Source organism: Patagioenas fasciata, chromosome 1, assembly GCF_037038585.1.
Source record: "Patagioenas fasciata isolate bPatFas1 chromosome 1, bPatFas1.hap1, whole genome shotgun sequence".
Lineage (NCBI taxonomy): Eukaryota > Metazoa > Chordata > Aves > Columbiformes > Columbidae > Patagioenas > Patagioenas fasciata.
This window is the reverse complement of record NC_092520.1, coordinates 151218691-151234852: the sequence shown is the minus strand read 5'-3', so window position 1 is coordinate 151234852 and position 16162 is coordinate 151218691. Positions and strand designations below refer to the sequence as shown.

The 16162-nt window shown below is 48.8% G+C and overlaps 1 protein-coding gene across 1 annotated transcript; it reads left to right on the top strand.

Annotated features, from left to right (window-relative positions):
• The first annotated feature begins 226 nt into the window (after nucleotides 1-226).
• On the top strand, nucleotides 227-8953 carry HDHD5 (haloacid dehalogenase like hydrolase domain containing 5). The gene is made up of 8 exons (XM_065849938.2): nucleotides 227-358; nucleotides 494-694; nucleotides 1032-1144; nucleotides 2353-2446; nucleotides 2933-2966; nucleotides 3494-3668; nucleotides 3987-4175; nucleotides 4701-8953. The coding sequence occupies exons 1-8, from the start codon at nucleotides 263-265 to the stop codon at nucleotides 5068-5070; spliced, it is 1272 nt and encodes a 423-aa protein (XP_065706010.1). The 5' UTR covers nucleotides 227-262; the 3' UTR covers nucleotides 5071-8953.
• Nucleotides 8954-16162: the final 7209 nt, after the last annotated feature.

The window sequence follows — 16162 nt, the reverse complement described above, 5'->3', positions numbered from 1 at the left end:
CCGTTCCCAGTTTCTCTCCCAGCTCTCCCCAAACCCGTAACCCTGCGCTCCGAAGCAGAAGGGACACCACATCCCTGCAAGCCAGCAGCACCCTTCACGGCGGCCGCGGGCGAGTCGGGATGCGAGCGGGCGGACCTCGGCGCTGCCGCTCCGCCCTCCCCGGTCCCGCCCCGCCGGGCCCCGCGCCTCGCTGGGAGCTGTAGTCCGGGAACTACGAACCCCGGCGTGCCCCGGCCGCGGGCTGTGGCCGGGCGGGAGCGGCATGGCGCTGGGCGGCTGCCTGCGGGCCGGCCGGGGGCTGCTGCGCGCCGCGGGGCCGCGGGGACCGCCCGCCCACAGGGGCTGCGCCGGGGGCCAGGTGAGCGACGGCGGCACCGGGGGGCCGGGCCCGCCGCCCGCGTCCTTGCCGCGGGCCGGGAAGGGCGCCGCGGGTCGGGTGGGGAGAGGGAAGGGCTCCCTGCGGCGGTGACCGTCCCCTGCGCTCACCTTGCAGCCGCCGGCCTTCGGGTTCCTCTTCGACGTGGATGGGGTGCTGGTGCGGGGCAGCCAGCCCCTGCCCGCCGCCCAGCAGGCCTTCCGCAGGCTGGTGGACAGCAGCGGGCGGCCGCGGGTGCCCGTCGTCTTCTTGACCAACGCCGGCAACTGCTTGAGATCCGCCAAGGCCCAGGAGCTCTCCCAGGCGCTGGGGCTGCAGGTACGGGCGGCGGGTCGGCGTCGGGCCGCCAGGCGCGGCGGGACGAAGCGGCTCCGGTGGGGTCAGACGGAGCCCACGCCGCTGGGAAGCGAGGACTTCACGGCTCTGCCGTTCGGGGTCCTTGCTTTGGAGGGGAGCACCGGCAGGAGAAGGAGGGAGCCCACAAACGCAACTTCCTCTGGAGGGGTGAAGGGCTCGGGGGTGGCAGCACCAGCGAGTGACCGGCCCTGTCTCGGCCGGAGGGGATGAGGGGAGGCAGGTGGCAGCCGGGATTAAGGATGGGACCCGACCGCAGAGAGCAGGGGGGAAATTTTCCCACATGTCCTTCATCCCGCAGGTGTCTCCGGAGCAGGTGATTCTGTCCCACAGCCCCCTGCGGCTCTTCACCCAGTTCCACCAGAAGTGCATGCTGGTGGCGGGGCAGGGGCCCGTGGAGGAGAACGCTCAGAAGTATCCTTTGCTCTGTGTGTCTTGTGATGCTCTTGCATGTTCCGCTACAGCTTCTCAGCTAAATGCCGCTGCTCCTGCCATGCCCCTACCCTCAGCACTTGCTTGATCAGTTTGTAGAAGTGCAAAGAGACAGAAAGGTCTTTATTCTCATCTTATCGGGAGGCAGCCTTGTGGAGATATTCAAGTGCAGGCACTCGCTGTTGATCTCCATCTTGGTCACTTCCTGGCTCTCCTTGTTCTGTGTTTGGCTTCTCACGCTGATTACATCTGTGATTGCAGTTCCTGTTGATGGGATGTCACCATGAGGACTCCATCAGGTTTGAGCCTCTGTCACTTTGGAGATAAAATTGTGCTCACCCTATTCTTTCACACCAAAGTGCATTAGAGATCACTCCCAACTATCCCACAGCTAAGATTTTCCTGGGAATCTGCCAGAAATTGAAGGTATTCAAATATCAGTAGAGTCAGAGCATCCCAGTGCAGGGATGTGGTCTGAATGACAATCCCACATGCATACTGCCTGGCTGAGGTGACAGCAAAACAGATCTGACATATTCTGTATCTGCAAAGAGGTAAGATCTACCTGTAGTGTTTGTGACATCTCAGCAGCTACGTGCGGAGTCACACCTTGTACTTAGCATTTAACTTCATTTGGTACAAAACCTTGGCCCATCTCTGTTTCCCCAAGGGCACTAGGGTGAGCTAAGGGCAAGGTGTTCTGCAAAGAAGTGCAACTTATCCTTCAGTTGCGTAGTTCTATCAGCACAGAACGTTTTCTTTTACCAGCTGAGCTGACCAGAGCTTCACTGATTCTGCATCTATCTGTGAAGCCTGACGAGCCCCTTGCGGTGTATCAGTAAGAGAACTCTGGCCTTGAAGGTGTCCCAAAGCACATCCTTTCTGTCTTGGGACAGCCTCTGCTTTCTGCCTAATTACAGGGATTGCTGATCACAAACTAAATCACCCCAGTGTTTGTTTTGTGGTTTTTTTTTTTTTTTTTTGTAAACTTTAAGGCCACCTGTAGGTTGAAGCACCGCATACAGTTTGACTGAAATCCATAAAGTTATACATTACCAAGTTAAATAACTACTCTCTTACTAGCACTTGTATTTCTTAATCCTGTAGATGTTTTTGCAAATAGCTTAAAAAAACCCAGTCACTTAAAAAAAAAATCAATCTCCACAACTTTCCTTGATGGTTTGTGATAGCCTGGGATTCAAGCATGTGGTCACCATCGAGGCACTGAGGAAGGCATATCCTCTGTTAGACATGGTGGATCAGAGCCGGAGGCCAAAAGAGATGGTAATTTCCTGATGCATTGGTAGAACAGGTGGCCTGGTGTGGTGGTACTTACAGTCTGTAGCATGGGGTGGAGAAGCTGCAAAGGTGCAGAGCAGCTGGCTGCTAGTGACTTTCTTCAGCGGGAGCCTGGGACTGGTACTGAGCAGCCAGCATTTCTCTGCTCTTTCCAGTTTGGGCTCCTGCAAGAAGGGCAGTGACTTTCCCCTCTCCTTTCTTGTGCCACACCTGTCTTGCACTGCTGTTCCTAGCAGTGAGTGGTAAGACGGCTTGGTTGACATCTCCAGCCCTGAGACAGGAATGCAAGATCTGTGAAATCCAATCTGGGATGACAGAGTGGGGGAAATCTTTCTTCAGGATTCCAGGTGGCCTTGTCCTGCCTCTTTATGGGACTGCCTTGGCAGGTTCAAATGAAGAATTTTTAGTTTTGTTTCGGAGATGACGTTAGGTTTTGCATTACTAACACAGCCTTTGATTTTTTTCTGGCAGCCTCCTCCAACCACTGGCTTCCCTACTATAGAAGGTAAGCAATTGCCTTTGTTTACATATGAACAGAAATAACAGCAAGGCAAGCCAGCTTGGATGGGAGTTAATGACATGCTGTTGGCTTGTCGGTATTTGTAGGCAGCTTTTTCATAGGATGCAGTCCGAAGGCAGCTTCGCTGTCCTCATGCAGCATGAAGCACAATCTTGGTAAGAGCAAAGCCAGCTTTTCTGAGTGCCATGCCCCAGCATCTGGAAGCAGTGGTGCACATGTTAAAATGCTGGCACAGGGCTGGACAGGGCCCTGAGCAAACTGATCTAGTTGAAGATGTCCCTGCTCATGGCAGGGGGTTGGACTAGATGACCTTTGAAGGTCCCTTCCAACCCAAACTATTCTATTGTTCTGTGGTATGCAGACTGGAGCCTTGGCAACAGCCATGTTCCAGCAGTAGCTGAATGAGCCTGGGCATCCCAAGAAAGGGGTGCTTTTGCTAGAGGGTGGGCTTTTGGTAGCAAGTCCTGTACTTGGGTGCTGTGACTTTGCAAGTGTCTCTTGACATCTTCCAGGTGTGATACTGTTTGGTGAGCCAGTGAGGTGGGAGACAAGCCTGCAACTTATTATTGATGTGCTCTTGAGCAATGGGAACCCTGGGGCAGAGCTGCACGGTGTACCATACCCCCATCTGCCTGTCCTTGCCTGCAACATGGATCTCCTGTGGATGGCTGAAGCCAAGATGCCCAGGTGAAAAGCATGTGTGGTTTTTGTTTTAGCCTGTTTCATACATCTCTCCCACAGGTGGTCTTTTCTTACTACAGTTTTCAGCGTTTAAATTTGACTGTATGGCATAATTAACCACAGATATGCAAACTGCATGAGAAACAAAGACTAAAATTTCCAAGAAGCAAAAAGCAGACCATTGCCTGGGGAGGCAGTCTGTGTGTAGATATTGTGTCCAAACTAGGTGGTACACTGGCTACAGCAGATGTTCCTCCTCACTGAGGCGTGTTTGCTGCGTAAGTGGTGTGACTGGGGATACTGATGACCTCCTTTCTGGAGCAGGTTTGGCCATGGTACTTTCCTTCTCTGCTTGGAGACCATCTACAAGAAAGTGACAGGCCGAGAGCTGAGGTACGAGGCCTTGATTGGCAAACCCAGCACAGTCACCTACCGCTATGCTGAATACTTGATAAAACAACAGGCAGAGAAACAGGGCTGGAAGTCTCCCATCCGACGCCTTTATGCAGTTGGGTAAGAGATGATTTTTCCTTCTGATTTCCTTAGGGAGTTGCATACTGACTTCTTTTAAGTTTTGTTGTTGGGGTTGGTTTGTTTGTTTTTTAATGGATGTTTCTAAAATTAATCCCAAAATCCCTATGGCACCTTGGGAGCCTCCCATCCTGGAGCAGAGGCTCACTAGCCTTTTGCACCCTACACTTTTAATAATTTGAAGGGCCCATCAGCCTAGTGAAACTGTTACTATAGGATACAGAGTGCACATATCATAGTTGGATTAAGGAAAAATTTAAGAGACTCAGATGTAGTACCATTAGCCCAGTTAGGCCAAGCACTTTGGGATTGTAGGGAATGTACTACAGTAATGGCTGCAACTGCTATGGGTGCTTTGGTTGTGTCTTTTCCCCTTTGAAGGATGTTTGTAAAGCATGTGGCCTTCACCACAGCTGAACAGGACTCACTTAATTCCAGTCTGCCAGAGTCAGAAACTGATGCTTGGGCTAGTTTCTCATTACTGTTTCGCACTGTGTCCTTATTCAGGGATAACCCTATGTCAGATGTCTATGGGGCAAACCTCTACAACAACTACCTCAAGTCAGCTCACCAGAACCAGGTCCAGGCTGGGGTGAAGAGGAGCCTGTGCGCAGCCAGTCCCCAAACTAAGGATCATCTTGAGCTGAGGAAGGACTGCAACAATTCAGTGGAGAGCTGTGAGTCGATTCTGGTCTGCACTGGGGTCTACCGTCACAATGCAGATGGTCCCAGTAGCATGAAGGAGTGCACAACAGAGACCGTGTTCCATGGCCATCGGGACTTCTGCTTTGACCCCAGCCTGGTTGAGGCATCTTACATAGTCCAGGATGTGAATGATGCTGTACAGCTTGCTTTCAAGAAGGAGAACTGGAGCTAGAGTTAAGACAGGTGTGTCTAAAGATCTACCATCAGGGATTTTATGTACTGGAAGGGGAGGAGAGGAAAAATGGAGAGGGACCTGGAGTGATCTTCTGATCCAGGCAATATGAAAGAAAACTCCCTGTCTCAGCACTAAAGGCCCCTTGCTTTTATTGCTACTCATCTGCAATCCTGACAGCTGCCAGCAGGCTTTCAACCGTGAACATACATTGCTGCCATCAATAATTGAGCCATAATGGAAACAGGGTATAAGGAGAAGGCTTGTCCCAGCAATCCCAATTTTGTTCATCCATCAGAGTTCTTTTTTCCCTACCATTTTTGCGTGAAGATCAGGCAAGCCCACCCTCCTCCTTGCCATGTGCTTGAGGCTGAAGCTCTTCCTGTGCAGGGAGCCACCAGAAGCTGTGGTGGTGGCACTGTGCCAAGGAAAGGCTTTAAGTCTTAACATTTGCCTTGTGAAGAGTAAGTGCCTACGGACTTTAACAAATGCAATTTGCTTGGGGATTTGTCGCTGCATCACTGTCACTCTGAAACAAAGTCCCATTTTGCAGCCCTCTGGCAGCTATGGAGAGGCAGGGCCCCTCAAAGGAAGCTGCAGTAGCCAGAGCAACTTGCTGCATGACTGAGGGGAAAGTTGTATTGTTCCCTGCCCCCTATTTAGCATTCTGTGAACACTTCTGCCTTTTCGCATCTCAGTAGGGAGCCAGCAGCCTGCTCTCAATAGCAAAGGAAACCACCACAGAGCCTGAATTTTCAGAGGTGTATTTGCCCAGAACTCAATGCTGCAGCACTGCTCCACCCTGACCCGGCTGTTGCAAGGAACATCCCCATGCTCCAGCTGTCACAGCTTCCAAAGAGGGGCCCTTCTTTGCCACAAGGGCCAACCTGAGAGTCACAGCCCACCTTTGCTCTTTCTTTGCATGCAAGGATTGAAAGAGGAGGTCAAGTCAGGATGGTACTTGAGCCCCAAATCCCCAATCTTCATCCTTAAAGTACAAATGTTTCTGTCCTTCACTTCCTTTTTTCCTCTCTTCCCTTGTGTGGTTTGCAAATCAGGGATATCCCATACGGTCTGATCCCTGTTCCTTCCTCTTCCTTTTTTATGCAGGTAGAGTCCCCCTAACATGAATTAGCAGGTGGGACTTGCCTGCTCAGGAGCATTTCCACCTTCTGTTGCCTCGTATTCCTAGTTCAGGGTTTCCACAGAAAGATCAAGACTCGTGTCTCCTTAGAGGATCCAAAGAAACTTAGCAAGCATTGCTTCAGAAACTCCATGTGAAAGATTGGCTCAGCAAGGAGTGTCTTAATTCCAGAGCAGCATTGTGATTTTAGAAGCATAAACTAGTCTGCATATGTGATGGTAAGCCTTTGGAGCCCAGACAGCCGAGTTGGTGTTCCTAGTTAGCTCACACCACACAGAGATCAGAAGTAGATCTGCTCTGCCTCCTCTTCCCTCCCTCTTTCTTTACCAGGCAGCCTCATACACAGGGTAAAAACAAGATGTTATGTGCCAAAGTTTGGGTTGTTCTTAATTAAAATGTTAACATCCATGTGCATTGACATTCTGCTTCAGCCCCTCTCCATCGTCTCGGGACTAACGTATCGTCTGAGGAAGGTCACGCTGCAGAGCAGTCTCTGGTTTTTATGTTATGACAGGCTCTGCATCTGAACAGGACTGGGTGCTCTCTCAGTGACCCAGGCAAAGAGGTCCTTCTCTGTGGCTTCTTTCTCTACCTTATTTTCTGAATAGGAGCAGAAAAATACCTTTGGGTGAATTTCCTTCCTGTGAAATCTGTAGTGTGAAGCAATCTCTCCCTCTCTTAGCACTAGCTGGGGTTCTTCTCCTTTGTCTTATCAGAACAAGAATTGCTTGGCTGCTTCTAAAAGCAGCTATAATATGAGGAACAGTCTTAGATTTGAATCCTTTGCCTTTCAGTGGAGAGAAAAAGAAATTACCATTTCATTTACTTGCACAAGACAAGGGCTTGTCTCTATTTCCAGAAGCATGAGTACCAGGAAGGACTTTGCATCTAACATAGGAAAGGTCTTCTAGCTTTCAGATCATCTCCACAGTCAATTCTGCTGTGTACCTGGTGTGCAAGGCCTGCAACTGGATGTCTAAAACTAGCTCCAGTGTTCCTCAGCCTTCCTTTTCAGAGGTGACGTCCACTGCAGAAAGAGGAATGCTCCCTTTCCTTGCAATATTTGCTAACTTGGGTGATAACCGTCATAAGATTAAATAAGAACTGTCTTCTAGGGTGTGATTACACAGACCTCAGAGAGCTTGTTGCGGGCAATAACACCTTCAATTTGGTAGTTATTTATCTGCAGAACTACTAAGGTCTGGCCATCTGTGTGCCCTGAGCTTTGGCAGAGCTCATTCTTGTTACTTGTTAAGATTGTGGTGCCAGTTACTCAAAGACAAGGTGCTGCTGAACCAGTGTTCCCCAAGGGATGTAGCATTGCAAAGAATTTTGAGAAATCAGAGGCAGTTTGTAGTTTCATGTCAGCTTGCACAGCCCACCTCAGCCAGAAGTGAGGTAGGTAGCCAGGGGAAGGAGGTAGCACCTCCTTCAAGAAAGGAGGAGGTTTGCATTTGCACAGAGAGTGAGCCAGGCATCTCTGGTTTTGAAATAGCAGTGGAGGTGAGCTGACTGACATGAATCTGCTTCAGATTTCAAATCTGATTTTAGCTCCAGATTTCTTTTTCCCCACCATGTTAGTGCTGAAACAGTGCTCTGGGAGTCTTAAAAATGTGTAGGAGGAACTTCAGCAATAAGGAGTTTAAGAAATGCTTTGCTTGCGAGTTGCAATTGAGCAGAAGGGAAGAGAAGAAATCTAGAAGGATCTTATACCCTTTCCCCAATTCTTACCAAGTAAGGTTGCATAAAAGTCTCTGCTTGTTGGTCTGTGCACTGATTAGTCAGATGGGTTGTCCTTTGTCTGAGCAACACTGAGACTTTTCTCTTCTTCCCCTGCTCAGCTCTGTGAAACATTGCTCTTTGTCCAAGTCACTGCCTAGGAACTGCATGGTCACAGTGGATGGAATAGGAAATCTGGGTTCTCCAGCTGCTGTCTCCTCTGTTCCAAGTGTTTTGTGCCAGCGTGCTGTGCAGGCTTCTAGCTTACCTGCAGTTTATTTATGGACACCTGTTATTGCTAGGATTCAGTGAAATCCTTTTTCCTTGGAATTGCAGCTTCCTGAAATTAGCTTCAAGCATGGCTGGAACAAAAGTTTTCCTTTGTCTCATGCATTGCACAGAAGTGGTGTTTCTGAAGCCGTATTTATGTCATTTGGAGCAAGTATACTTCTGTGCAGATTATGGGACCAAGCAGGAGAGGGGACTTCATTTTGCTGATCTAATACCTTAATATTTATATGGTGCACTACCCTGAACAACAAACATGGTGAAGAACAGATCCTAGCAACTTCCATCTTTTACAGATGGATGGGTTTTAGTCAAACATAGAGGGAGTATGTAGGGAGGTGAGGCAACTGAGAGCAGCAGGGAGGAACCAGAGGAGGGGTAGACCTTGTTTTGGATCTGAAGCTTTTATGCCATACAATAACATAGTGGCCAAAGAGGTCAACTCCTTTATCCCACAGGATGCATCCAACCACTAGCCTGGAATTCAGGGAGTAGTATATCACTACTGTCCCCTTTCTTCCAATCTTAATCCTGGTGTGTCATCTTCCCCCCAATACATGGGTAATGTTTCAGATTACGTCATGTACACTGTAGCAGAGTGATTACTTATCATACAGAGAAATCACAAGCTGTGATTGTTTTTAGATTTCATATTGATTTCAATCCAGTTCCAGAGTTGCTCCTTTGATCTAGTACATATTAAAAAATAAAGGATGTTTTCTTTGAAATAAATTTTAGGGTGTTGTGTGTGCGTTTCATGATTATTGTCCTGATCTCTTTCATGTCTTTGCCCTAGAAGATTTTCAGGACAAATTTTGTCTTTTGTTCTGTTCATCAAGCCATTCTTAGGTTTTCTTGAGACAACCACCCTGAAAGATGCCCCTCCAGTGATTCTTTTGATTGAGCTAAACTGCAATTCTTTGTAAGCTCTGCATCTGCCATAGTTGGGTGAGATGAGTGCAACTTTGACCATTCCCATTCTGTAGGGGGGAAGGACACATCACAAGCTATGATGCCCTGACTGTTCAGAGTCAAAACTAGTTTTGGGATGTCACCTGTGTATGAGATGCTTTCAGGGTGAGCATTTAGTTGTGACCTGACCTAAACAGTTGTTTGTAATGATTACTCCTAGTGGGTGGGGAAGCCACAAGCTAGATCCCATCAACTTAATTTACTATTGCAGATGAAGATCAAGCCTGAGGGCACATGGAAAGCCAACCTTGCCACTAGAAGCTTGCTTGGCTCTATGTTAAACTCCTGGTGATCATAAAAGAAACCCAGATTGTTTGACAAGAGCCCTGGTACCTTTTGAAAAAGGTGCTGGGGTGCATTAAGAAGACTGTGACCAGCAGGTCAGGGGAGGTTATCCTCCCCCTCTACTCTGCCCTGGTGAGGCCACATCTGGAGTACTGCATCCAGGTCTGGGCTCTCCAGTTTAAGAAGGGCAAGGAATTACTGGAGGGAGTCCAGCAGCAGACTACAAAGATGATTAGGGGCCTAGACCACCTTTCTTATGAGGAGAGACTGATAAAGCTGGGTCTGTTCAGCCTGGAGAAGGCTGAGAGGGGATCTCATCAACATTTGTAAATATCTCAAGGTTGGATGTCAAGACAATGGGACCAGACTCTTTCCAGTGGTGTCCAACAACAGGGTGAAGGGCAACAGACTGAAGCAAAGTAGGTTCCATCTGAATATGAGGAAAAACTTCTTTACTTTGAGGGTGCCAGAGCACTGGAACAGGCTGCCCAGAGAGGTTGTGGAGTCTCCTTCTCTGGAGACATTCAAAACCCACCTGGACGCATTCCTGTGCGATCCACTCTGGGTGAACCTGCTTTAGGAGGTGGGTTGGACTAGATGATCTCTAGAGGTCCCTTCCAACCCCAGCCATTCTGTGATTCTGTGGAAAAGCTGACTGGAGTTAGGCAGACATAAACTAATGATCAGAGTCAAAAGCTTCCACCAATTTAAGCAAATGGAAAAGTAAAGATCCTGGTAGGCAGAAACCATCAGCTTTAATCACCTAGAAGCAGCCAATTCACTTGCACTGTTCTTACAAGATATTCCACCAGAAGGTTTTCCATCTACAAAGTTCACAGGAGCCACATTAGACAGCAAAACAAGCACAATTCAGAGTCCAAAGAACTTGATGTTGAAAGGAACAATTGATAAAGCAGCACAAACAGTTTTGCAGGGACTGGACAAATTCCCATTCTCAGCAGACAGAGAAATTGAGTTGAAGTCTGCATCCTGGAGAAATTACCTATGGCCCCAACCTCTAACAAACGATACTAAAAGCACTAACCAGGCTTCTCCTTTCAGCCAGTACTCCAGTAGTTAGAGCACTTGCCCAAGACAGGGCAGATCAAGGTTTAGTTAGGCAGAAAGAGATCGAAACCCAAACCTCTCAAATGCTTTTAATCACTACACTGTTGTCAAAGCAAAAGGACAGCCTAGGGTGAAGGTGCCCCTTGGAGGAGACAGCCTTAGCTGGAAGCTAGAATCCCACAGAAATCCTTAACCAAGATAAGGAAGAATTCAACAGTGGCATCATGAAACACCAGAGAAGGAACAGCTTGAATGAGAAGGATTGAGAACCCTGTTCAAGTTGGAGTTTGTTCCCAGGTAGATGCAGTGGGAAATGACAAACCAGGATAAATCCTGGGAAATGCTTATTCTGTGGATTCTGGGCCTTGAACACAAGCTAAGCAGTTACCTGTTCACCTTGGTATAGACCTTGGCCCTTCAGGAACATGCTCAAACCCATCCTTTAATGAATCTACCTAACCTCAATTATAAAAGCACAGGCCTTCATGGATCTTTGCAGCCACACAGTCAATTTGATGAAAATCATGCGCTTAAAGACCTTTATTGATCCAGTCTGCAACAGTTTAAAACCCCACACCAGAAAGGCAGCTACATGTTCTCTAGGAGCCAAACGATTCCATCAAGAAAAGCACTTTTCTCTAATTCACTATAATAAACCTGTGTTTCCCTTTCAGTCATTTCAACTGCTAAGAACTTTCATTTTTTCCTCAAAGTCAGTTCCAATACACACTATGTGCTAAGACTTACAGCAACCCCCAAATCCTCTCACTCTCCAAACCCCTACCCCCCCACTACAAGCATGAAAAAAAAAACTCTTTGCATTTTATACTGGTATCAAAAGCCCTCTGAAGTGACTTGTAATCGCAAGCAATAGATTGTTACACTTTTATACCTTTTTGAAGAGTAACTATATTCCCAAAACTGGATCAGCAGTTTTGTTATAAATACTCAGTGTTTGGAGATGGACAAACCAAAGCGGCTTTGAATTTTGGTGCTGGCCAGCTGAAACCCTTCTACACTTGGCTGTAACCACAACCCTGACCATTCAAATGTCTCAGATAAGCACAGTACAAAGTATGTGCCAGAGAGTCCCAGAACCTTCCTTTTTCACACAAAAGGCATTTTAAGTGTGGTTAGAGCAGATTAGATTCAAACTCACTGAGATCAGCTTTGCCTCCTTCCCTCCCACTTGCTGCCAGTTTCTGACAGCTTACTGCAGGGTTAATTAGGGATTTAGTTTCTGGTCTTTCTTTCAGGCATGTATTTGCCTTTTTCTTTTTTTCCTCTTCTTCCCCCAAGAAACCGAGTCATTATTTGGTCTCCTCTTGAGTTCTGCCCTCAATGAAGTTTTGTTTTTCCCCCAGCAGGGGTATTTTTGAGAGGACACTGCTTCTTTCCTCTACTAGCATAAACTAGAAAAAGGAGAATTTTAGATATTCAGTATGACTGTTCCACAAAACTCTGTTGTCTGCTGCTTGCCTCTAAATACATGTATACACATGCATATCTATGCATACACATAAGTACATAAAGAAACCAGAAACATAGCTTTGGAGCTGCTGAGGGGAAGCTATTTATAGCTTAGCCTTTTAATGTTTTAACAGTAATGGTTAAGTACTAACACTTCCAGTGACTGCACATTGCATTAAATAACTGGATCGCACAGGAAACATCAGCTTGTCATATCTCATCCTACAGTGTGCTACAAAAAGCTCTTCAGTGCTTTCTCAAGAATACATTTCTCCCCTCACTCCCATTTTAAGGTACAGGCTCAATTTCTGCTTCCTTCCACACAGATAAGCTGTTTTCTTACTTTCTCATGTTTGTTTGGGTTGTTTTTGCCCTACTGGAGCCCTTGCTCAGACCAAGGAAGCCCATAAGGTTCTATCCTCCTTCCCAGTGATCCCCCCTCCCCCCATCCTTGCTCATAGTTCTTGCTCTATAGCCACAGATCCCTGTTCCCACCTACCTATATTACCTTGGACACAGGAGCCTCCCCATCCACAGCAGGAATGTCTCCATTTCCAGAGAACCATTTCCAGAAGGCTCCTCTTGCCCTGCTCACACCCAAGCAGGCCCATTTCATACCCAGCCCCCTCCCAGGTACCCTCACTTCCTGCATTCCCCACGGTTGAGGTCACCACATCACCTGGCCGGCATGTCAGAGCCCATTTCCCCAGGTGGGCAGGCCAGATGTGGGCGACAGCCCATCCCTCCTGAAGCCCAGGGACCACCATCCAATTGCACTTGCCCCAGCAGGTGAGGCAGACACAAATCCAGCAAGAAACACAGCCAAACCTTTGTAAGATGAGGTTTCTTTGTGAAACGAGCCTGTGGACTGAAAACAGAGGAGATGCGAGTGCCTCTGGGCAGGCTGCCAGGGCAGCCTCGAGCACAAGAGCCAACAAGGCAAAGCTGTCACCATCTGCTGCTCAGGTAGGGCAGGAGCAACCCTCTCTGTGTGAGGGCTGTTGCTCTGAGCGGCCCAGATGGATGCTCGGTTTTCATTCCACATCCTCTCATAGAAGTGGAAAACTTCTCTTGTAGTGGAATAGGTGAATGTATTAGGAGCAAGACCAATTTAGCTAGTGGTCAGGACTGACCACACATTAATCATGCCAGTGACACAAGTGTTGGCTTGCTCCTGTCCCTGCATACGACAACCCCACAAGAAAAAAAGGGACAGGAATTGGACTCAATCCTCGTGGGTCCCTTCCAACTCAGGACATTCTACATTGTATGATTCTACTCTGAGAAGGATCAGGCCAGGATAGATGAAGGCCACGATCCAGTATGTAATAATGGAATTTTGCCCTCTACCTTTGATCACACACACACCACCAACCAACCCAGCCTTTGTGCAAACCAAATTAGGGGAGAGAGCCAGTGTCATTCACAAATCTTCAGTGCCACTCTGAACTGGTCCTGAACTGGGCAACTCCCGACACCAAAGTTGCACTGGGCCCTGCTCGAAGCTGAAAGAGCAACACAGACAGTAAACATCCTGGCCATTGCCTCGAGCCTCACATTCCTTGTATAACGGAGACCATCTGACATCCACACACTTCAAGAGGCTGGAGAGCAAAGCAAACGTGATGTGAGAGTATCTGGCAAGGAAAGGAGAGGTGGCTCACTTCTTGCTCTCTTCTTGAATAACTTCAGTCTGAGCTGCTCAGCTGCATTGCTTCTGTCATGCAAAAACTCACCATTTTCCCATGCTGGGTGGCTGTGGGCAGCATCATGCCCCAGCAACACAGAGGCAAGAGTGTTTTGTGCATCACTGTGGAGGCAGCAACATGGCAGCTCCTCTAAGGCTTTGGAATGGGATGTGGATCATAAGAGAGCAGCCCATGGGGAAGGGCAGCCCCCTGGTGCTGTGTGGCAGAGGGGATGCTGAAGCTGTGATGCCTGGGACAATGGCTTCAGCAGAGGCACACAAGCTGCCTGGACTAAATGCAGGCACCACTGTATAGAGCTGTCTGGAGCTTGCTGTGAGAGGTCTTCAGTGTGAGGCCGCCTTGCAGTCACCTGCTGGCAGATAAATGGTGACAGCTCTCTTTGTACCTACCTGATCTTAAACTTGTGAATGTCAGTGGTGCTTTTCACAGTTACAAGGCTGGTGATGCTGCCTGCTGCATCTCAGTCAATCTGTGAGCACCTGCACAGGTGTCCTGCCTGTTTTACCCTGGGGTGAAGACTTATGTCCTCTATCCTAGTGCCAGGATAGGATGCATCATCCAATTCACTGCCCTCCAGGCTGGACTGTTCTTTTGAACACACATATTTTTTACGCTATAGTTGTTGACCTTCTTAACAAAGTCTTTTTATTTGATAACTGAAATGTGGAATTAGGGAGAAAGGGTTCTTTTAAACAGAAAGAGAGCACAGGCATGCTCAGTCTCATCTGATGCTGCGAACCATGACATGGTGAGTTAGAGGAACACAACATAAGTAGGGCTGATGCAAGGCTGAACCTTGGCAAGTGTATCCTAGCACTGAAAACACAATGTGAGTGTAGCAGAAAATAGGTGTCCCCCATCCTAGCTGTGCTGCAGCCATGCAGGTAATGGCAGTGCAGATGCAGTAGGTAGGATAGCAACCAGTGTGGGACATCATGAGAATGCCTGTGGGTTGCTACCCCAGTTTAGAGGCTGTACCAATTCAGTACTGCACTACCCAAGTAACTACATTAAAGCCTGCCTAGCCTCCAGTTATCTCTCCCCTGCAGTCTGTTTTGATCATGCTTTTAGAAAACAAATTTATCTGTGTGCCCTTACTCCAGCCTCTACTGACAAGAATGCTTTTGCTGTGATTCTTCTTTCACTGCTTTTCCTCTTGATTATTGCTGTATGTCTAAAGAGATCTTCATGTCAACCGACCCCAAGTTCTCCCCTTCTCTTTCTCAGTTATTGTATTTCTTTGTTTCGGTTTTAAGCATGAATTCTCCTGGTACCCCAGATCAATTTCTCGTTGTTGTCGAGAGCAGCCAGTGACATTTACTGAAGTAGGAGTCCTCAGGGACACCAACATGTATTAGACAGTTGTCACCGCTGTCCTGAATGTCCTTTCCCAGTACTAAGCATCTGAGTTTTGCTCAGCCCTATGTGTTGATTAGCAACACCCTCAAAAGCCAAGCTATTTTGTGTCTTTATCATACAGTGTAGTTAATACAGCCAGTTGTTTGGACATACAGACGGCTTGTTCAGTGTGCTTCACACCACTGACAGGCAGCACCTGGCTCATCACTGGTGGCCACAGGTAGGGATGAGGGACTGGTGATGCAGAGTGCTGAGCCACTTTGAAACACGGTGTGCCAAGTCACTAGCACTGGTGCTGTGACAGATCCACACAGCCAAATTCATTTTGAGGACATTGCTAGCAGGTCACTGAAGGCCCTGACTGATGCTTTAATTGGACACAGGAACTTTAGGGCTATTCATATCAGTTTAAAGGCACTGCCCCATGATGGCAAGCTGGGCAGAGGCCTCAGTACATGGCTTGGCTGAACTCAGGAAAAAGGTGGCGGTTGCTTTGATTTACATTTACTTACAACAGATCAAAAATACGGGCAGCCAAACATGCTGTGCCGCACAGAAGTGACCACAAAGTGAGTGTTTTGCTGTGAGCTCTGCACCAGGCCACTGGCCATCGTCTTGGTCAGCCTGCAGTGACTGGGGTGGACTGAAGTATTTCTGATTTTCCAGAGTGGGTTCAAGAGGTGCACTATGTCCATGGGTGGCTCTCCCAGGCCCGGCCGGCTCCATTCACAGAGGTCTGGCGCACAAGGAGCTGTGCTCCCCGAGAAATGGCTCCACCGCAGCCCCAGGGAGGGGGGCGTCTTCTCCCTCTCCCCTTCTCGTCCCCCTCCTCCCCCCCCGACCGCACAGCCGCTTTCCGCTCCTCCACCCCCAGCCCACCCACCGCCACCAGCGGAGACGCCCGCCCCGACTCCGGCAGCTGCTGCGGTTGCGGCTCGGCACCGCCCCCGGCCTCCCCCGCCGCGCCCCGCCGGCTCCCGCCGCTCGGGCTCTCCTCGCCGCTGCCACCACCTCTGTCGCTGCCGGTGCGGCGGCGCGGGGGGCGGGGGGCGGGCCAGGGGCGGGCCGGGGGCCGCGG

Coding starts and splice junctions, on each gene's coding strand:
- HDHD5 (XM_065849938.2), top strand. CDS start 263: ATGGCGCTGGGCGGCTGCCTGCGGGCCGGCCGGGGGCTGCTGCGCGCC. Junction 695..1,031: donor CCCAGGCGCTGGGGCTGCAG/GTACGGGCGGCG, acceptor TTCATCCCGCAG/GTGTCTCCGGAGCAGGTGAT. Junction 4,176..4,700: donor CGACGCCTTTATGCAGTTGG/GTAAGAGATGAT, acceptor GTCCTTATTCAG/GGATAACCCTATGTCAGATG.